The 22,751-nt window shown below is 42.1% G+C and overlaps 2 protein-coding genes across 2 annotated transcripts; one reads left to right on the top strand and one right to left on the bottom strand.

Annotated features, from left to right (window-relative positions):
• The first annotated feature begins 4,543 nt into the window (after positions 1-4,543).
• LOC6549789 lies at positions 4,544-6,408 on the top strand. The gene is made up of 3 exons (XM_001978591.3): positions 4,544-4,724; positions 5,572-5,892; positions 5,957-6,408. The coding sequence occupies exons 1-3, from the start codon at positions 4,664-4,666 to the stop codon at positions 6,067-6,069; spliced, it is 495 nt and encodes a 164-aa protein (XP_001978627.2). The 5' UTR covers positions 4,544-4,663; the 3' UTR covers positions 6,070-6,408.
• On the bottom strand, positions 6,405-7,916 carry LOC6549823. Its single transcript, XM_026981925.1, has 4 exons — positions 7,796-7,916; positions 7,190-7,443; positions 6,746-7,120; positions 6,405-6,598 (listed from the first exon to the last, which is right to left on the bottom strand). The coding sequence occupies exons 1-4, from the start codon at positions 7,821-7,823 to the stop codon at positions 6,416-6,418; spliced, it is 840 nt and encodes a 279-aa protein (XP_026837726.1). The 5' UTR covers positions 7,824-7,916; the 3' UTR covers positions 6,405-6,415.
• Positions 7,917-22,751: the final 14,835 nt, after the last annotated feature.

The raw sequence follows: 22,751 nt of genomic DNA on the forward strand, positions 1-22,751 counted from the left end.
AACCAACATCGCAGATGTTGTTCTGCACCGAAAGAAACCTGTATTGTGTGGCAACCTACAAAAAACCTTAAATGAGTCGGATTAAATGGAAATGAATGGGTAACACATATGTACATATATGAATAATCAATTAAATGTTATGCATAAGATAGAAAGAATAAACTTATTTGATTCCTTGACTCAAGTTTTGATGTTTTAAAGCTTGCATTTTTAAGGAAAGTGTTTTATTTGTAATCACCAATGATACCATATTTTCGCTACTTGCCCAAAATTAATGTAAAAATGCTGAAGAAACCTTATAGAACTTAAAACATTGGTAGTGCATTTCTTCCAATGCAGTCCGTAGTTTTTGGACCCAATTAGAGCCCCTACTCCCACGCACGTGTCTTTTTTGGCCCTGCACTTGTCGGCTCCCATTCCCTAACTTTTTCGATTTTTTTCGGACGGATCCCTCTGACAGTTGCTGTTGTTACGGTTCACCATGACCAACGCCAACAATTACCGCCGCAATTCTATTGTCTCTCGATTTCCTGGCCCCTGCACATGTAGATATGTGTACGTATAGGTTTTTTATAGCTCATTTCCCACATGTCGCGGAGTTTGCCCTCTTCGGGAATGACACTTCGGAACCATTTTAATGAGCCCAAATTACTCGCTCAAAAAAGGGAGAAAACACTGGATGCACATGTCCAGTCGTCCAGTCGATCGGGCGGAAGTTGCCATTAGCCGTTAACCATTATCCATTAACCATTCAACATTCACCATTCACCATGCACCATGCACCATGCACCATGCACCATTCACCAGTTGGCATCGATCCTCACGATCCTCATCGATCTGCGAAGACAAAACCAATTAGGACTGTCAAACAAATTTTAAGCGCCAACGGAATTATGATTATAAATGGGGGTTGATTGTTTATGACTCTATTTAAGGTAAGTTCCAGAAATATGGGAAAAAATATAATTTTAATTAGTCAGTCACTCATGTGTTCAGGTTTCTACCCCTAGCTAACTGTTTTACTACTATACTTAACATATGCAATTTGTTACAGTTCGTTTTTATGCGATTACAGAAATATTTGTATCTCGTCTCATTATAAGCCCACATCTTTCCGTATTTGCAACAAAGTTCGAAGTATTTACGATATAAGTACGATGCTTTGATGTTCTGTTTCTCTAGATATCCCTTACAAGTGGCCGGAATCCGTTTTACGAGCTCATCTGGCGGATCGTTTCGCACATTTCGCACAATCTGTAACTCGATTTGTGTATCTGTGAGGTAAACAAACTCCAACCCAGACGCAGTCCATGGGATGCACAAAAGATGCGACAGATATTTATGAATGAATGCGGCAACTTGTGTGCCTTCCCGATTCCCCGATTTTCCGATTCGCATCTTAATTCGAAGGGGATGGCCATATGGATCATGGAAATGGATAATGGAATGTCATGTAACCCAAGAAGCAGCCGCACTTCTCTACGCTTCGTTTATCAGTTACATTACCATGCGTATCTCTCGGATACTTCCGCCTTGGCTCTTTGGCTCTTTTTACCTGGCTCTTCTTCGGTTTTCCTCGAGGACTCGCCATCCTCGTCCTCATCCTCATCCTCGTCCTCATCATTATTTTCATCGCAGCTCCCAGAGGAAGTTCCAATTTGCTACATCAATGAACCATGGCCCTGATTTGCTCATCAAGTGCCTTTCCCCTCCTGTTCCCTGATCTCAGTTCCCAGTTCCCAGTTCCCTGGGCTCTCATCGTCCTGCGTCCTGGGCCTGTATATTTTTTTACACTTTTCCCACTCCTCCCTTGGACCTTGTTCGCATTTCTTTATTCCATTCGTTTGTTGGGTGCTTTTTTTGCCTCTGATTTCTGACACGGCGCTGACTGTCGGCTGTCAGCAAAAATCATCTTTGGAGGCGGACTGGCGAGGGGAGGCATTAAAGTTTTAATCTACAGTTTTTCCACGTGATAGTTACAGCTTTTTCTTAAGCCGGAAAGCTTGGCGTTGCTATGAAATTTTACTTGAATGTTGTTCGAGTACTTTTAACAAGTCTCTAGACATACAAAAATAAGGTATATAGAGACAAAAATGATAAATTATTAATATTTATAAATAATATTTTATATTATAATAATATAATAACCATAATATATTATAAAATATATTTATAAATAATATTTATATAAATTATAATATATAATATATTTATAAATAAAATTTATTTTTATATATATATATTTCCTCATTCTTATTAAATTAAATCTAATAATATCAAGATAATATGAAGTTTCCAATCAAATAAAATTAAGGATGTGCTCTCGTGAACTTATGTTTTTCCTAATTAATTAATTTTCTAAAGCAAGTGACAGTATGTGTCCGTATGAGAGCAATATAAAGTTGAAAATAAAGTTGAAAACTTCTCAAACTACCCTCGTAACCGTGTATCCTTGTTACATTTCTTGGGGCTTCGTCTATACTGCTGTTCAAAAAGCTGCGCCAAATTGTCTGTTTACATTAAATGCATAAATTATGCAGCCTTCCATTTACTTATTTATGTTTGTTATTTGCCCTGCGAACAATCGCTTTGATTCCGCCACTTCAGCCAAAATGCCAAATGCATAAAATATGTCAGTCGGCCATGGGAATATGTATATATGTATATATATACAAACATAACATTGCTCAATTTCATTTTGTATGCATTTTACTGCTGATGATGATTTTTCACGGATATTCATGGTTGTTCCCTGGTTTTTGCCCATTCTGATGCCCTAATGATGATGTCTCTCAGTTTTGGGTCATTTGCCGGCGGCTCGAAAACCCTCCCTTTCCGCCACCGTTTCCACTGTTTCCACTGCTCCTGGCTTCTGGCTTCTGGGCTTCAATTTAACCACCGCGTCTGCAAATCTCGAGGAGCAACCCCCTGGAACGATAGTAAAAGTTGACAGTTATGTGTTGATGACAATGTCGACACCGCCCAGCGAAAACCCTCCATCTGTACTATGTACCATGTATCTCCTTCCCGCTGGCTTTTCATCTGCTTCCATCTTGGGTGGCTTGTTTTCGATGCTACTTAGTCGTGTAATGACCAACTTAGTAGGCACTGCAGCCCAAAAAATAAATCAGTTTTCTAGGCAGATGCATTACAATAGTATTTTTCATATTTTACGGTTAACTTACCTTAGTTTACTAGGTGTTCATAGGTTGGTGCTATCAACCAACAAGTTACCGTTTTGAGATACATCGTGAAATGAAACTTAAAATACCACACAATAGTATTTACTTATATTATATTAAATAGGAAAAATAACGGGTCATATAGGGCACACCCACTTGTTTTTATCTGCCGGCATGATTAGCGATTCCTTTCTGTTTTTGCAAAATTTTCCAGTTACATTTTTTAGTTTATTTGTCACGTGGGTGTTCCGTCGACTTCAAAGAGCTGCCGACCCAAAATATTTTCATTAGGCGTTAATTATGCCCGAACCAAAATATTTTCTTTGACTCCCGGGATTCCGTGTAAACTGGGCGAAAGGACATGGCAGGACATTTGTACCTCGGCGTGATTGGCATTTTTGCATTGACCACGGCACTAATGACTGCGTTTCATATGCATCCATGGCTCGCTTCTTGCTTTTTGCTTTTTTTTGCCAATCATCAGGACACCAAAGGGTGGAACAGAATTGGAAACCGGCATCCCGAAAGGAAGTTGTCCGCCAAACGTAATTTATAACCAGGCGATTCGGAGGTCCTGACAATGCAACTGCAAAGTTGCAAAGCGGACTTTAAACCATTTTAGTTTCTCTTTTGGGGGAAGAGCGAACAGAAGTTGGCACTAGAATTAAAACGAAAAACGAAAACGTAAAACTGCAATCCACCCTGTCATTAGACGGCATCAATTGTTTGGTCCCGGCGCACAAGGGACTCTCTATGGGCCGAAGGACCAAAGGACTCTTTTGTCCTAGAATCGCACACGGAATCGAGCGAGCAAACGGGGCTCGTTGACAGGGGGATATAAATGTTGTGATTTCTTAATTTTTGTTTGCATTTTTCTCGAATTTAGTAGGCTGTTGAGGTAATTACACTAATTATATGGCCTCGGGCCCAATTTAGGGGTTGTTCCCCATATCCACACCCCGTACAAGATCATCGAGAGCTGTGTCAAACGGCACTAGACCCCGTAAATTGGAATCGTAGTCCGGGATCACTTGAGTGAGATGTTTCAATTTCGGGAAAGAGGCACATTTCCAACACCATTTATATATAGGGGCAGTGCTTGACTAATTTATGGATTGTTCCGAGGGGATTCCCATTGAGTAACTAAGTCTAACTAAATTCTTTCCCTGAAATGGCGTTTCAATATAAATACTACGGTGTTTGTGTATTATTATTTTTTTGGATTATTTTTTACTTACTAATTACTTATATACTTCTATTATTTATTTTTAGTTTTTAGAGTTTTTTTTTGGATTTTAAAGTATTCATATTTTTTCATCACAGAAGGCCTTGATTTTAAGGCCTGTTTGAGTAGATTTTTGTTGAGTAAAGTTCATTGTGTTTTTCGTCGCCATTCGTGTAAGATCAGAAACCTCACAAAATTACTGTCAACAACATAGTATTTCTATAAAATTTTCTATATAAATTATTCCGAGTAAACGATGCAGCGACGAAATAAATTACGCAATTGTTTGATCAATATAACGCCCTGCGTGCAGCAAAGTAAGTTATTCAACGATTCGCAAAATGATTTCGCAATACTATCTCGAGCGGAAAATATAGTAATACAGTGCAATACAGTGCTTGCGAAACACAAACAAGTTACATATTTCATTTTTATTGTAAGGTTCAGCAGTTCAAGTTAAAAAGAAAAGAAAATTATATCCATCTTTTAAGATGACAAAAATGAACGATATGGATGGATGTATCGAATATACCCCATACTCCTTGCGGAAAGCCATATCTGTTGATTAAATGACATACAAGAAACCGCTTCACACCGTTTAAATTGTATATATTTACCACCAGTTTCTAACTAAAAAACTTCTACGCCCACAAACCGCCCAAAACTGTCACGACCACAATTTTGAACAAGATAGAATGCTAGTCAGTTCCCCGACTATCAGATACCTGTTACTCAGCTACTCCCACTAGCGAACGAGATATGTCAACATTCTTTTTGGCATATTCTATCGATTATGGCATTAAAACTAATAAAATAAAAAATGTTTAACAATTTCAAAACCATTTCGATAGAAACTGGAAAGACAAATAACTTGCGCAGCGCCCAGTCTGTGGAATCTGCATGCTTAGTCTCAGCTTTCTAGCTTTTATAGTCTCTGAGATCTCGACGTTCATACAGACGGGCGGACAGACAGACATGACCGGATCGACTCCGATATTGATCCTGATCAAGAACATACATATATACTTTATATGTTCGAAAAAGATATCTTCTGCCTATCATATGCATATGCCCTGCTACTCTGGGGAATATAAATGTGATTATGTTTAATTCGCCTTTAATGTTATTTCACCTGAAACTATGTTTGTTTTTATTTCTGTGCAGTGTGTTCCTATACCACCAGACGACATTTACTGGCTACGCAGGCCGCGTCCGCCCACAAATATCCGGAGTCTGAAATCCCCAAAAGGAAGGTGGTGGAGACGACTGGCGGGTGGGGGCGTGGTCTACTGGCGGGTGCCCGCCTTCCAACAGCCGTAAGTCTGGTCAGTCGAAATGTGTCGGATACCGCGAGGAACGAGGTGAAAACCGCATTCATTCGGTATGGGAAGTCTATGACCGATTTGGCCAGGAGTGCCCGAAAGCTATATAAGAGTGCTCGGTTGAGGAACGCTCCTTTACAGCAGTCCATGCCCGGAAGAAACAGTAGGAATTTTCACTCCAATTACAAGAAAATTTATATTGATATTTATAACTATATTTCTTTCAGATGCCCATGGTGCATGGCCCCTAAAAGTGCCGGAGCCCCGTGCTTGTGCGATAACCGAGCGGCTTACCAAGTTGTTTTTCCGAGACCCCTGGAATTATCCCCCTGAAAAATAGGGGGCAGCAGAAGAAACATGGCTTTCTAATTGTATATTTTAGATCTCTTTGAAGCGGTGATTTTAAGGCAAGGAAAAGCGTGGTATTTTACTTAAAAGTCGCTATATTGTTTTATCCAAATATATATTTTCTAAAAATTGTATAAAATGCTAAGATATTAAATTTGGTTCGTTTTTCCGAAACGTAAGTAGGCAACTAAGACTACAATGTCGATTCAGGATCTGTAGGGATTTTATCCAATTTCCTGGGTATTTTCTAATCGCCTCATCGGGACGATGGACTGCAATGTCACATGAATATCCTTCGCACCGTTTAGTGGTATCTTATTTTGCGCAGAGCGGATAGTTCACTCAATTTCCACTGACCGGAGCTTGTCCAACTCCTCGGCACGCATTTTGTGCATCTCCAAGACGGTCTTCGTCCATTCTGATCGATTGGGCATGTCGGCATTGGTCTGATTGGGTTGGTCAGATGTGGTGTCGCTTGCCGGATTTTCTGGAGGGGATTTGCTCTGCGATTGAGCCTCGGTCTACGGATTGATTAGAAAAAGATACCAATCATCAAAAAGATGGTCAAATACGTACAAATATTTAGTTACTCATGCAGGCACTTCAAGAACTTGCCATTCTAATAATACTCTATACTCTATGAGCTGTCATTAGATTGTTTTACTCACCTCTACCTTGATTGGGTTTATCCTGGGAGGAGCCTGCATGTATCTATGGTGCTGCATTTTTCCCGTGGCCGCCAAAACGGTAGCTGAAACCCAGGAATCTGGCTTGCAATTCTCCCGGTTGCGAACAGGTGAGTACTCCTTGGGTGTATGCTTTCTGGACGGCTCCCGCTCGACGAGAACCTCCTTCCTGACCAAGCGATCCTGCTCCTCCTGGATGCGCTCGTCCAGCTTCAGCTGCTCCTCCATGAGGCTGCGCATCTTGTTGTGGATCTTGCGCCGCTCCTCGATACGCCTCACTTTGTCCAGGGCACTGATGACTTCCTCCGAATCGGAGTTCTCGTCGTTGTTGGCAGGCTGATAGCCACGCAGGCTGTTCTGCTTTTCGGATTGGTATAACCATTACGATTTATCCATATTTAATAACTGATTAGCAATGTAACACACCTGCTCTTTGGCACCTACTCTGGACTTTTGCCACATTTCCTGGACGCGATCGTGGTCAATTTTGAATGTGTAATAGGCCGTATCCTCCTTCTTATTAACGTCATCACTGATTGGGATCCGCTGGAGTGTTGGGCAGCTTGGGAGGTCGATATTCGCAGCTAGGCTCGGGCGTGGCACGAACTTTGACCTTCTCCGGGAATTCCCGGAAGCGTTGCGCCAATAAAAATTAATCAACTCCGCGAGAGGTCGGAAACCTGAAAATTATTATGACGTTTTCTTTATTCTTAAGCGTGTAAATTTATAGAATAATATTAAATTACTATGCAAGCAGTGCACAAAGTTGTGTATTAAAATTCAAATATGATATTATGTGAACAGAGGATTAATTTGCAATTCAACTCTTTTCCGTTTGTAAAAATATATCTGCGAAAGTAGATAGCTGCTAAGATCGTCAGCAAATGAGCAATATAAGGATTAAGATATGCAGACAATGAACAATATAAGATTTAGGCGTAATCATTGGCGTTCAATTAACATGTTTATGAATCGGTGAAGATGTTGGTGGTATGACAGTGCATCTTATATCTTTAGCTGTTCCGTACTTACCCGATGCTTTTAATCCACGACGGAACATAATATTGCAGAATGTAAATACGGATTGAAAAATTTGGGAGTAAGAAATATCTGAATTCAGCTAGTTTGACTAAATGTGAAGCTTTCGAACTTGTGTGAGGGGGATGGAAAAGTCAATGGCTTCTTTGACCCATATTTTACTGAACTATGATAAAACAAAAGGTGACTATTTTTTAGGGTTATTTTGTAGAAAATAAATTGTTTTTGGATCAGGATGTTCTCTAGTGTCCAGTAATAATAATGTCCCCCTCCCTTTCCATCCAGCACCTCATTAGCAGCCGCACATTTTACGATACGCGATTTCCGCAGAGGATCCTACGGTTACATCATCTAGACCTGGCCATAAATCCTGATGCGGGAGTCGTAAAAAGATTCGCGTTTTTTCTGTAGTTTTTTCGCCGTAATTTGAGGAGGAAAAAACTGAGCTACAGAACTAAAAAACTGAACTCAAGACTCACCGTAACCAAGGCAAGTTTCGTTATTTTTTTTTGTTCGTTCGCGGCGATTTTTTATTATTTGATTTACAGTCTCGGTTCGCCGATTGCGTTTTGCGTAATGTTGTCTAGAGATTTTCAATTTTTCGCCGGAATTTTCCTCGCCTTTTTATGACGCGTGGATATATCCTTTTTGTGCCTCGCTTTTTTGTGTTCATTTTTTCCATCCAGTTGCGTGCAGTTCCAGTTTTTTAGGCTGACACGCGAGGATCCTTGTTCGCAGAAGGATCCTGGCCTGGATTTTTATGGCTTACGCAATCCGAGCTGCCGATCCCAAAAATACTTAGCCGAAAATGCAGGCAGAAGGCCAAGAACAGCTGCCCGAGAAGTGTGCGCAAAAAATACAGACCTTGCCGACATATTGAAACAAATTTGCGAACAAAAATAATATCAAATATCAATTGTATAAAGTAGTTGTTTGCTGATTCAATAACCAGCCGCACGAAGGAATCCCAAACAAAATGCATTTTGCAAGCAAATATTTTTGTTTGCTTTATCTGAATCTAGTTTGGCATTAAATTGTTATTTAATAACGTGATTACTCCATAGACTCCTAACTATTAATACCATTTATCGAATAAAAATATGTTGTACAACTAAAAATTATAGCGGGCGTCTCAACTAAAAGCACAACTAATTCTGCCCGTGACCTTATTGTAAATTAAAAAAAAAAAAAAAACAAAAAAGTCTACATATACGGGCAAATAGGGTTCCCCGTTGATCTGGAAAACAATGCGGGGTCCTCGAGTTGCTTTCTGTTTTCCTTGGCTTCCGGGGTGGCTTCCTTGGATTCCGACTCGCAGCTCTGCTCATCCATTGACTTTTGTGTCAAATTGAGTTATTCACATTGCACATGGGCAGATTTTGATAATGCTTCAGTGAATTGATATCCTGTTGCGTTGTTTGCACAAAAATATTTACCCAACTCATAATTGAAGTGTCTGCAATTTTTGCGCCATTTGTGCATGCATGTATGTCCTGGTGATTTCGATGCCATCTTGAGCATTTCAGCATTTGAGCATTCGAGCACTTGGACACCCCACGTGGCAGTTGGCTGCCTGATTATGTTGTCGAGTGTCCTGCCGAAGTCCGGGAGAAATGTTGTTTAGTCACCAAGCGAGTTCCTGCTGCCCTAATTGTTGTCATTAGGTGAGGTGTGTTTTGGGCTCTCAGTTTCCCGCTTGTGTGTGGCATTCATTTTTGGCCAAGAGCACAAACACTCGATGGACCCAAGGTGCAGGGCCACCTGCGTTGGCTTTGTTCTCGATTCGGGACATTAGTTAATGGCCAAATCGGCACAAAGCAGTTTGGCCAATTTGGGTGGCATCTGCCGATGAAGATGTCTCTTTTTCATGAATGGCAGCCACTGTCCCATAGTACTATAGCTCCTCCAAGAAACACTCAAAGAGGCACTTGAAAACTGGTTGAAAATCATGGTACCTAGAAAACACCACCTATATGTATAACCCTTTTTGAAACGTATCATATTATATTTTCTTTAGCTACGCCCATTTGATATGCCCAATTGCAGTCCTTTGGCTGGTAAAGTCGCGGATTTAGGGAAACATATATGTACATACGTATGTTCTGCATATCCCAAGCTGATTCCCATGCGGATGTCGCTCCGGTTATCTTGAGCGATTTTTCCACGACTTAGACGCGGCATATCTGAAAATCAAACAGATAAATTGCCGGCATTTTCCGCTCACGTGTGTCTGTGCCCTGTGCCTCGCAAACCCCTTTCGTTTGCAACCCCTTTCTTTTTATTGGGTGCTCTGCTTTTCTGCGCTTTTTTTCCAGCCATGAAAATAAATTGGCATTATTAGGCGAGGCGGCTCAGCGAAAATTGATTATTGACAAAAGTCGCATTAAGCGCCGTTTTATGAGCAAGGAGGAAAAAGCGCAGAAGCCTGGCATTAAGGTTCGTAATGCGGTTCGAGCTGTCCTTGAAAAATCCCACGACACCCCCGAATAAACAGGACGAAGCCCGAAAAACCAGGACGAAGGATGGGGACTCTCTGTCTGGAACTTTTGTACCCTAGCCGGAAATGTAGATGGATATTTGGGCCTATAAATTCGGCGTACATTCGTATGCCTTATTTTTAGTTTTTTATTTTTAAATTTAGTTGGAAAATATATAACTTTAATGATATTTATTATGAACTCAAAATGAATTTGCATTATTTTAAATGTCTTTGCTGTAAAGACTAATAATATTAGAAAAATAAATAAATGCAAATGTAAAACTGAACTTAAAAGCTTTTACTTGTAAATTATAAATAAAAAGCAACTTTGAAATGTGAAGTAATGTGAGTAAAAAATACTATTACTATGCAAATATGGAGGACATTGCTAAAACTCACAATATTCCATACGTACGACATCAGATTCGGTCACCAGAAAATCTTAGGAAATGCAAATCGAGTTCATAAAAGGGGTATTTCTATTCTGGACTCGATTCTTGAATTTGCTCAACCCCTTCATTTTACTTATCGCCTGCATTAATTATGTGAACCTGTCGCCTGTTCGGTGGAAAGGGGTGTGAAAAACTTCTTAAAGTTGCCGCTTGCATAATTGAACAGGTCGCACACTTAAGGGCCCCCGCATAATTAATTTCAATTAAGCCCTCGAGAAACCGAGAGCTCCAGTTCGGCAGTCTTGGGCTCGCATTTTCCCGCTTTCCCGCTTTCCCGCTCTCCCCATTTCCCGATTTTCAGCACCTCCATCAGCACTTCGTCGGTTGAGCATTTCACCATTGGACGAGTTTCCCGCACCGGACTACCTGCGTCTAATTTCGTTTTAATCCTTTCGCTAGCTGTACGCCACTAATCCGGCCGAATTTTACGGGTGCCGGCGGCCGAGGGACAATGGCATCATCTATAAAGATGACAATTGCAAACAACAATGACGACAATCGCGGCAAGGACAAACAGTAGTGCCATACTCCTTTCGCGGCCCGTTTCTCGGCAGTTTTCCCTTTTCCCGGCTCGCTTCTCACTCCTTTTGCCACTATTCATAATTAGTTGCAGGCAATTAAGGCAGCCCCCGCGGTCGCGAGCAAGGACACTCTGGTCCTCGCCCACCAGAAAATCGAAACCAATTTCCATTCCCATATTCCCATATTCCACAGCCCACAGCTCGCGTCCCTCGTAGGAGGGCAACTAGGTCAACAGCTAGAAATCCTGGGCGTTGCCCCTTGCACTTTTGCGATTTTTGTTTACGAGTATTTTGAAAACACAGCCGCACCCCTTTCGCCCAGTGATCCCCGGATTCAGGATGCAGGATTCAGGATTCCGCACTCCTAATCCTTTGACTTTCAGTTTGACTCTCGCTCCCAAGGATCGCCGCTAGTCCGGCTTTCCGGAAAGTGTGGCTTACTTTGGTTCCGCTCGGCTCTACGCATCCCAAAACTCGGCAATTAACGCGGCTGATTCGCCCGAATCCCGAATCCCAAATCCTAAGTCCCGATCGGTTCTATGGGTGGGTACCGCGCAAAAGGGTTTAGTTTTAATTAGTCGACTTTGGACGCGCCTCATCGAAATGGTCTCCGAAGATTGGAAGGCGAGAGTCACGGGGGCGGTACCATTAGGGAAGTTTCAAAACATTCAAATCGAACGAAAATCTGTGGATCAATCGGTTTTTTGCGCTATGAATTATAATAATTAATAGGGGCTGATAATAAATAAATATTTATTTAGTCTACAAGAATAAAGGCACCTTGAAACCTTCGATTCGAACTATTAGCAACTATTTTTTTTACCAAAAAATTGGTTTCAACGCTGCACAAAAGCCTTAATGTATATAACATTTATGTATTTATGGAGTGTTTCGGTACTATTCTTTGTTAATCCAAAGAGGAAATATCATTGATGCAACCGGAATGATATAAAGATTAAAGTGTTCGATTTAACAAGAAGGTAACATAAATGGCTAAACACTAAGAAAGGAATACATTTATTTAATTGTTTATTTATTTATAAGCGAGATAGAAACCATACGAAACTGTTGCGTATTATTGATCCCCACCGTTAGTTTAATCGAATTTAGTATTCCGCCAATAAAACCCCAGAAAACCTCTGAGAGTTTCCCAAAAACTGCCGCCGCTGTCATTTAATTTGGTGATTAAGTTTTATTAAATGTTGCAACTGGCAAAAACCGGCAAATGCCGCGTAATCCCCCTTCGCCCAAAACAAAACCCCAGGACACACACACACACGAAAAAAGAAGAAACCGATGCGAAACCTCCGGACCGAGTGTCAAATTAATTAAAATGTCAGCGAAATATGTTCAATTGTCGGCTGGTCAGATGGATGGGATCGAAATCGGGGATTCGGGATTGGGAATCGGGCTTAACTTCGGCTGGCTGTCAAACAGTTTTTGCCCAGAGCCGGGCATGGCCGGAAGGAAGGAAGGAAAAGTCGGAAAATTGTGAAAGGGACGGCGAGAGAGCGCCCTAAGCAGCGGGTTTTTCCCAAAAACGGGGATCCTCTGTTGTCATATTTTCAATTTTGCAATCTGCCTGTCACTCATTGTCCGACTTTGTCCGATTTTCCGGGTGTGCTGGTGTGCTGGTGTTTGGCAATCTCATGCTCATTGCCATTTTCCCTCCCCCTACCCATTTTCCGATTTCCCGTTTAACGTTTCCCATTTCGCATTTCGCATTTCGCATTTTCCTCAACCCCCATCAAAACGGGAGTGTGTGTTTTTGTGTGTCCGTTAATGTGCATTTGACATTTGGCGAAATGAGAATCTGGGCAAATGATACGGATTTATGGCAAATTTGTCGAGCGATTTGTGTCGATTTACATGAGTGCCAAAGCCAAGTGGCCACTCAAGGCTGCCACATGGGATGTCGAGCGGATTTTGTACCCAAAACGCTGGCCCAACTCGAGCTGTTATGTTAATGATACCCGACCTCGGTACCCGACAAGAGGTCCTTTTTCTGACTCTGACGGACAGTTGACAGCGGTCCGGATGGGTTGTCTCCTTCTCGAAGGCGATTCCTGGCCACCTTTTCATCGGACTTGTGGATGGGATTTGGGAATTATTCTAATTATTCTGCCAGCAGCAGTGGAGTTGCGCAATTTCAGCCGTACGCCGAACGCCGTTTTTGAAACCATATAATTATTGGTTTGGAGGAAGCTGTCCACCAAACGGATAATAATAATAGTTCTGTAAAATATGTGCAACGATAATAATTGGTATTCTCCATTTTGCCGATTTCATTTTTTTTTAACTTTTAGTTACCTTCAAGAAGGACTGGCCAGTTTTATTACTCCTTTGGCAAAACGCTAGGACACAAAGAACTCTTATCCTTTCATTGAAGAGAGGAAGCTAACATTGCATGAACGCAAATTTCCGCGGAATATTCGAGTTAATTTTGCGATTTTGCCAACAGTTTCCTTACAGTTTCCTTGGCACTTTCCCATTTTCCCGAGAGCGCGCAAGTCAAGGACACTTTCCCGCTAACTCTTGCCAATCCCTTCCATCCTTGCAATCCTTCCATTTATTTGCCCTTCCTGTTTTCCGGCTAACTCCACCACTGCCGCTTATATAACGTTGCGTTTTGTTAAACAAACCATAAAAATTTGCAAAAAAAAAACAGTGAAAAGAGTGGGAGGAGGTGTTCATGCCCGAGCAAATCCTTTTTTGCCCTTTGTCCTTTTTGCCGGCGCTGTTGTTGTTGCTGTTGTTGCTCGTTTTTGGCGAAAAATGTTCAACTGTCGCGGAGTTGAGAGTTGAGTTCTGAAGTCAACAACAATGGTAGGTATGTAGGTGTGTGCTAAAGGAGTGGGTGAGGGCACTGAGAGAAAATACGACCACATTGGCCATTCGGCTCCCGCACTGAAGCGCTGCACTAAGTTAGTTAATATTTATTTGTATATATCAGCTTAGAGAAATGGTAGATTATCAAAGGACTCCCATAAATTATTGGTTGTGGGAAACATTACTATTTGCATGTGTCATTAGATAATCGGTTTTTTTGCAGTGCCTGAAGGAGTTGCCTTTGAGTTTGGCAATTGTTTGGTTTACTGAATGCGCCATAAAAACGTCAACGGAATTCGCAATCGCAATCACCTTTTGTGCCGCTTGAGTGTTGCCAAAACCCCACCCGCCACAAAGTTTCACCCCCATTTTCCGCCCATTTTCCATCCACCTTTGCCGCGGCTCCTTGTGAATGCAAAACGGAATGACAGCCGGCAAGGACGTTGCTGACAAACCCGAAACGCGAAAATGTCAGCAAACAGGGCCAAGAAAGGTTGCAGGCGGCGAATGGCGGGGGATGTGGCCGGGGAAAACGGGAAAGCCGGAAAATGGAAAGGGGCGAGTGGCAGTTGAGCACTTGCAGCCCCGGAAAGGATTACTTTGCAACGGGAGGCGCGAATAAATAAACAACAACCGAACACGAAACGTTTTGCATACGAACTCGACTTTGGGGGTAGCCCAATGTAATCATGCTAAGCATACAAACGAGCCCGACAATTTGCACTGTCCTCAAGCACCCAGGGATACCCTGTTTCAAGAACTTGTTGTATTACTTTGCAATTCTACGATTCGCGTTAATGTTACAAATGGGCTTAAAACTATGCAATAGAAGGATTTTTCATAGAGCTCGCTGAATAAAAATGTTAATAATGAACAAATTAAATTACTATAATTATAGATTACAATCACTTCAAATTATTCAGCAGGCATCTGTCTGTATAGTTTGTATATCTTTATACATGGATAGCCGGGATTATGTATTCCTATTTGTCCACCCGTTTCTGTTTCACTATTATTATTTTATTTGAGTGTAGCCCAGTATACTCAATACCATTCATATCCTACAAAACCCAATACCATTCATACCCTACAATACCCTGGAAAACTCGACAGAAATGGCAGCCCCGTCACCTGTGACTGTGCGAAGTGCCTTGTGCAATCGGTGTCCATATATTATGACGCCTCCGTAACCCAAGCCCCCAAGCTCAGATCCCAGATCCCAGATCCCAGAAACCAATCCCCAATCCCAACTCGTATGCCAAACAAATTACATGAACATGAGAATTTTTAGCGATTATGCGCTTTATCGGGGGAGCACTTCGATTCCGTTTGGGGTTTACTTTCAACAGTCTGTGGGGAGCAGTTTTGGTTTTGGCTTGGTGGAAGGGTCAATGCAAATGCGAAATGGCTGTAAAACTTTACCTTTATGCGCCGATTTGTTTATATTCAATAACAATTTGTGTTTAGACTAATAGGGATTTCCTGATTTTGTGCACTCGTCTTTGGGACACAGTTGGTAGTTTTCGTAGATTAAGACTATTGTTTATTTTCCTAGCATGGTTCTAATAATTGGTCGCATTTTTATAAAGAAATAGAGTTTACTTAATAGATTACTGGTGCTTAAGCCCTGCTCAACCTTTGATTAACCCTTGGCAATTTGAAACCTCGATTAAATGCTGTGTAATTGCAAAAAATGTTTGGGGCGCGACTTTCGCAACTCCTGATGAAGTATTTTGTGAATTTGCACATTTGCACATTGGCCCCACTTGACTACTGTCATAAATCCCTTTGTGCAAACTTTTCACGCCGTCTGGAGGAAGCAGGGTTTTCCATTTTCCGCTTTCCTTGCGCCTTGTTTATTTTTTTATAGCCCAAGTGTTGGCGTTTTTGATTGTTTGCCCCGCAGATTTCTTCTTTTTGACAAATAAAATGTCAAATTATTAACACAACAAGAGTTCCCCACTTCCTTCGCCGCTTCCACCACAGTTGCTGTTGCTTTTGCCTTTTTCTAGCCTTCCTAACGAGGCAGCTCACTGAATTTGGGGGTTAGACTGTGAACTCCGACCTCTTTTTTTATGGTGTACGAAAAAATCGCGACATGTTGGCAATAAACAGCAGGTGGCGCTGGCAGGGATACAAAATGAAAATACAAATAAAAAACACAAAGGTATGGCAATTTTGCTGTACTCGTATCTGCTCCAGTTTCTGACCAGTTTTTAGTGTTCTATTTTTTTTGGTTGAGCAACGTAAGTTCTTTATATTGTGTGTTTTTTTTTCTATTTTTGGAAATTTTTATGAGGCCAGTCGAGGGGCAAGAGCCGTTTAGGGATCAATCCATCATAAAGAGGCACTACGCACCACCCGCCTCAATTAGTTTGAATCTTCGGCTCCCTCCAATCTTTTTAGGGCGAAAAAAATTCGGAAATCCTCGACGACAGGATTTTTATTGCTCGAAAAACATGCAAAAAAGTAGGACATCGGCGCAGCAGGACGCCCGAGGGTCCTTTATGGCTGCTCTCGTTTTACGCTTCTTAGGTAATTTTTAGGCCAATTTCATGGGCCCATGAATGAAGCAGCGCAAAAAGAGAAGAAGGCCCACGGCTAGCACACAAAAAATTCCTTCTAAGAGGCGCAGAAAAAAATGCAAATTATTACGCAAGTCCTGCGGCTTCCGAGAATTTCGCCATTTGTAGGTCAGCCAAGCAGATTTATGAGGTCCTCGCTGAGGAGGACCTGATCTAGATCTAAATAATTTTTATGATTCTTTTTTAACAAGTCGGCCATAAAGCAGAACAGAGGGCGAGGAGGAAAAAACTGTAGCAAAATTGAGAATTACTGCTCTGCTTTTCCACATAATTGCTGCACAGGATCCCTCGTCCTTCGCTGGAAGAGATCCTCGCCTTTGTTGGCCCATAGAAAAAACGATGGCCTCACAAAAAACTGCACTAAAAATTGGTCAAAAAACTGGAGCAAGCGTTTTATGGATGCGGCCCATTGTCCTTTGGCTTTGGCTTTTTAGCCACAATTTCGATCGTCCTTTGTCCACACTGATCGTCTTTTTTTCGCCCAGTGTCCTTCTTTCTATTTTCTGCGGTTGAGGTGTAAAAAAGTCGAGCAGTTTGTTGAGGGTCGGTGAATAGAAGTTCAATGGGAAAGTAATTAAAGGTTCATTATTTTATTGATACAACAAGATGTAGAGATATATAACGATAAATAGTTTATATATAGACAGATGTACTTAGTTATACGTAGTATTAGGACTAACTGGCTTGGCTCTCACTTTTTTATATTCCATCATTTGGTAAATAAAGTTATATTGCATAATTGGGTATGTAAAGTGAGGGTGTTATGAAGGGGTACTATTTTAATTGGGTGTAAGTTCCGCTCCCAATTTACATATCCACTTGAATTGGCCTGAAATTATGGAGTTTTTACTTACCCTTATTGATTAAAGGGCTACATTCGATGTACTATTCCAGGAAACTCGTAAAATAAGTCTGAATACAAATATTTACACTGTTATTAGAAAAGTTGTTTATGCTGTATATAAATATTTCTATATTTATTTGAAATGTAAGTTATAATGGCTAGTGTAAGTGAACCAATCACCGTCGATAATATTCTTGAGCCTACATATGCCATTGAATTCCAAATTAAGCCAATTTCGTCCCACATCATTGCCCATTTGTCGACATGTGTACATCGATTATAGCCGTCCTGATTTTCTGCCATAACTCTTCGTGGTCATACGTGTATACATATGGTTAAAGTGCAGACCTCCATTGTTTGCCATCTGATTTAATGTGCGTATTTAAATCGAGACGCGAGTTAATCAAGCATTTTTGGTCAAGTTAATATTTTTTTAGCGGTTTACTCCATTGACAAACTTTCTACCCACTCGCTTCCTCTCATGCCCTCTCTCTCCCACTCGAGCGCCCCATCTCTTTCTGTGTTGACCAATAACCAACCACGGTTAACCAGACAAAAGGCCACAAAAATGCCACGAAAATCCCAAACTAAAATTGCACACAAACAACAGAACGGCAAACAAATGGCTTAACCCCACAGTGCCGGGCGGGCCAGCCCCACGAGAGAGAGACGGCAATATGGGGGTGCGACAGAGATGGGCAGAAGAGAGAGCGTAAAAAACTGCGCAAGCTGGGCATAAAAATTCAAGGCAATTATGCATACAAGTTGACAACTTCCAGTGAGAGGGGCTACAAGTTGGGGTTAATTCCCCCCAAACAGTGCTCAAAAATACTATAAGCCCACGTTTGAGTAAACTAAATTTAATTGTGGTTCACCCCGTCTTTGTATTTATAAATAATAAGTCATGTTTTTATTTATGTCTTTATTTAGCTAATTTAATAAGAAATGTGTTTCCCTTAATGACCTATTGTTAAAACAATTTGTATAGTCTTAAGTCCAATTTTGCAAAAGAGTGCCAAAATCATAAGCCAAGTAGATTTCATTTAAATCTTAAATTTATATATAAGCGCTTTGCTAAAATTAGAGAACACTTTTTATTTTCGGTGCACCCAAGTGTCAGTAATGGTGCTGAGAACTCTTTAATGTCGAGCGTTGCTTCCTTGCTTTTATTTTTTTAACCCCACATCCCAGGTTCTGTCTCCGTCTCGCTTGCACGCGTCTACCCGTCTCTTTCCTGCGCGGAGATGCTTGAAAAGTTACGACGACTTTGGCCAGAAATACAAACCAGCAAACCGCGTTTTGATTTGCAACCCTTGGCGGCCTAAGACGGTCGACCAGAGGAAAAACCAGAAAAGTGGGTGGAAAATATGGTTTAACCCCCGCCCCGTTCGCCCACTCGTGCCGTCCCGCTCTGTTCGCCCAAGCACCAAAGGACGAAAGGACCGAAGGCCGACGGACCTCTCTCTCTCTGGCAAAGCCAAAGCCAAACTAGTTTTGTGGCCGCAGCTGCCGCCGCCCTTAACCCCCGCGCGCCCCCAGTGCCGGCGGAAGACCACCCCTTTAACCCACTAGAGTCTGGCTCTTTGGGGTGGAAAGGAAAAGGAAATGCCAAGGGAACGGGGCAAACAAAAAAAAAAAAAGAAATACAAAATTGAAACATGAAACGTTCGGCGGACAGGAGCGTTTTCCAAGACGCGCTCTCCGTTTTTCCAGCCAGATAGGGACGGGACGTGCCAAACGGACGGAGAGAGAAAGAGAGAGAGCGAGGGAGAGAGAGAGAGCGATACAAACTTGGTAAAAAAGAGTTGTCATGGAGCCGCGAACGAAACAGGGGCGTCCATTTCCAGGGGCAAAGGAAACTTATCTGAAGACCAAAGTAAAGCTGCCTGAATACTGCAGAAATTAGTCAAATTTTAATATATATTTCAAGATAAGTTTATTTATTTTTTGAACAGAGCTAGAAATTAAATGCATTTTTTATTCACCAAATTAGCTAAGTAACAAGCAATCAGTTAAAAGAATCTGTACCAACGGCTAAAGCAGGAAAATTTAAATAAACGGAAGCAAAACCCCTTTCGTAGTCTAAGCCACTGCAGGAAAAGGGAGAAAAACACAATAGCAGCTGGAAAAAAGTGGGGAAAATGGCAGGAAAATGCAAAAAAATGTGGAAAAAATCAAGGAAAAGCCGGTGACGAAGGCACTGCAGAGGAGCCAAGTCTACGACCATTCAAGCTGCCCGATGCCACGCGATATACCCTACAAGCGAATGGCGCGGCATATGCCACTTCAAAATGGCCGCCAATTATGCGAAATTTGATACCCAGCCGGAGTGCGTTTTTTACATATCAATTGGGAATAGATCTGAAAACTGGTTCCCGGCTTCCTGCCCGTCATACGGAAGGGGTCGCAATCGCATTAAGGACGCACTCCTCGGGCGGACTTAACGGATTTCCAGCTCTAATCTGCGCATTGTCTGCCCATCGGAAGTTCGAGGGTCTGTGTGTGTGTGTGCGGAGCGTGCTGGCTGTATATAGTCGCGATTTCGATATGTCCATGTATGTGCATATGTAGTTATATACCCATTTACAAAGCCAAAAGTTGCAGTTCAGAAGTTAGCGCCAGGGAGGCATGGGAAGGAGGGATTCGAAAGGACGAAAAGGGGTGGGGCAGCGGTATAAAATGGAGGATCGGTTGGTGGGAAAACGCGTTTAATCAAGAACAGATCGACCTTCGGTAGAGGGTGGCCAATGCATTGAGATCTAACCCCTTTTAAGGCAGCTTTAAATTAAATGTCCTACTGTGACGAAAGCACAATAAAGACAGAAGATCCACTATCAACATTCAGCCGGGCCTTGAAAAACCCATAAATCAAATGAATTGTATTGATATAAAAAACAACTATAAATATCAAAAGATGAAATAAAACGATGCCGATGAACACGAAAAGTGTCCTTTGATCAAAAACAGCCCAAAACATAACCAAAGGATCTTTGTTGTGCCAACAAATAGAAACAACTTGCACACTCCTTCGACCTTCTATACAGTTTCCCATTTTTATTTTTTAGTTTTTCTGTAAACAATTTGTAGCGGACATGTGTAACAATTGCCGGAGATCATTAGGATTTCAACGCCGATCGGACAGCTGCATTTCACCCCTCCCCCACCAATTTTCCCCTCTTCGATTTTCCTTGGTTAATTGTCGCGGGCCCAAAAGAAAGTCCATTCAAAATGGTTACGGATCGCTCCTGCCAAATATCCATTGTTGCAAAGTAAACAGAGAGTGGCCAAGTCAACGAAAATTGAGGCAATATGTACATAATTATGTGCGTGTGTATGTGGAAACAAGAAGCACAAATGACATGTGTCCCAAGCATTCCAAGGATCCGAGGATCTGGGGATTCGGCCAAGATGGAGTAGCGCACACGGGCCAAAGAACAGCTGGCAGCCGCTCCGGCTGCCGGAGCTGGAAAAGTGTGTGGAAAACGGTGGAAAGCCAGCCAATGCATGGCCACCTAACCAAAACACAATTTTGTGGGAGTGTCGCAAAGGCAAGGCAAGGCAAGCAAAAAAAAAAAGAAAACCAAAACCAAAACCAAAAAAGGAAAAGGTAAAAAGAAAAACAGAAGGAAAGCCGAAACACACTCATTCCCCGCTTTCCACCACACGAAAGAAAATAAAAAACACCCCCAGAACGCAGAAAAAAATCACTCAAACAAGCGTTTTCCAATGGAAAGTGGTGAACCGGCTGTGGTGTAATTTTTTCCGAGGGTTGAAGGACGTCGCCAGCGGGGAAGGAAAAGGGAGGGGGGGGGGTGCGGTCGAAAGATGCTGCCGACGTCGCTGCCGGCAGCGCTGCCAGCGCCACAACCAAAACAACAAACCACAATTCACTTACACAACGCCGCAGCCGCAGTCGCAGTCGTAGTCGCTCCGCTGCCGCCGCGCTGCCCGCTTTTCCGCTTTTCCACTGCTGTTTTTTGTAAATAAAGAGCAATGTGCGAATTGGCGGCCCAACTTGTTAAATACACTTTTTAGTGTGTTTTTAAAAATATTTATGTAAGGCCATTAAATAAGGAATGCCATTAATTAAGCAATTTTTAAGCCATTAATAAGAAACTATTTAGCTGCATTTTTAAAGCCATTAAAAAGGAACTATTTAGCTGCATTTTTAAATACATTTAGCTAAATAGAAGCAATTTAGTTGCATTTTGTGCGACATTATTCTTGGTTTTATCCGCCCACACAGCTTTATTTATTTATTATATTTACTAATATTACATTTATCATAAATGCTGCGAGCTCTTAAAAAAAGTAGTATTATTACTTGTTGCTGCAAAATAAGTTTCCAGCTTATGTGGCGTTCATTTGAAATAGTCAAATAAACCGAACACCGAAGAGTACAAAAATGTTCCTCGATTGGCAGTCGCTTTTGTTTTTATTCTGCTGCGAGAAGCGGCAGTGAGAATTTCCCCTGCGCCACTGGAATTTCCACGGTGCCAGAGTTTTCCGCTCTCTGTCGCTGCTTTTTCGCTGGCGCTTTGGGGCTCTGGGCCTTGGGGTTCTGGGTCCTGTGTCCTGGTTCCTGGGATCCCTGTGCATTCAGTATTGCCAAGCCAACGGCTGAGCGAGGAGCTCCATGAGGAGAGGCGGAGCCACGATCGCCGCAGCCGTCTCGTTCGCTCCCACAACGATCGCCCTACTAATAAATCATCCCCTCTGGGATGTCTGCTATTTCCGTAGCATCTGCTCGCCAACGGTTGGCCGATCTCTGCGGTTACCCCAGCCCCTCGAGCGTAGCGGCCTCTCTTTCGTTCGCCTGGTGCCGTCTCTTTCTGCGAGGGGGAGGGGTCTCACGGCACGGTGATTGGGGGATGAACGGCGTGCTCGTTCGCACAGATCTTCCAGCGATCGCGGTTGCGATGGCCATTCAATTGGAGGATCTTTCTTCGGGGATCGCACGGCATTTGCATAAGTGAAATCGCATCTCACAGATACGAACCAGTATCTATCCGGTATGCATCGTAGCTCGAATACCAAAGTAAAATACTAAATAAAATCTGCACTTAGAATTATTTGGGGCTGCTCTGTTGGGGGTAAGTGAGGAGCTGTATTATTAGGCTAATTTTAGGCTTTAGTTTGTGCACAATTTGTTGTGCGCATAGTTTGAGTGCGTGAATACAGATTTTTGTCGCCTTAATCTGCCATCGGTTAATCCCACTAAAAAGCGAAGTCCTCCGCGT

Source organism: Drosophila erecta, unplaced genomic scaffold (assembly GCF_003286155.1).
Source record: "Drosophila erecta strain 14021-0224.00,06,07 unplaced genomic scaffold, DereRS2 tig00000126-arrow-pilon, whole genome shotgun sequence".
Taxonomy (NCBI): Eukaryota; Metazoa; Arthropoda; class Insecta; order Diptera; family Drosophilidae; genus Drosophila; species Drosophila erecta.

Bases quoted from the DNA above. Each gene is read 5' to 3' on its own strand.
- LOC6549789 (XM_001978591.3), top strand. From the start codon at position 4,664: ATGCAGCGACGAAATAAATTACGCAATTGTTTGATCAATATAACGCCC. The intron at 4,725-5,571 runs GTAAGTTATTCA...ATTTCTGTGCAG, and splicing joins AACGCCCTGCGTGCAGCAAA to TGTGTTCCTATACCACCAGA. The intron at 5,893-5,956 runs GTAGGAATTTTC...TATTTCTTTCAG, and splicing joins GTCCATGCCCGGAAGAAACA to ATGCCCATGGTGCATGGCCC.
- LOC6549823 (XM_026981925.1), bottom strand. From the start codon at position 7,823: ATGTTCCGTCGTGGATTAAAAGCATCGG. The intron at 7,444-7,795 runs GTAAGTACGGAA...AATAATTTTCAG, and splicing joins TCGTGGATTAAAAGCATCGG to GTTTCCGACCTCTCGCGGAG. The intron at 7,121-7,189 runs GTGTGTTACATT...TCCGAAAAGCAG, and splicing joins GAGTAGGTGCCAAAGAGCAG to AACAGCCTGCGTGGCTATCA.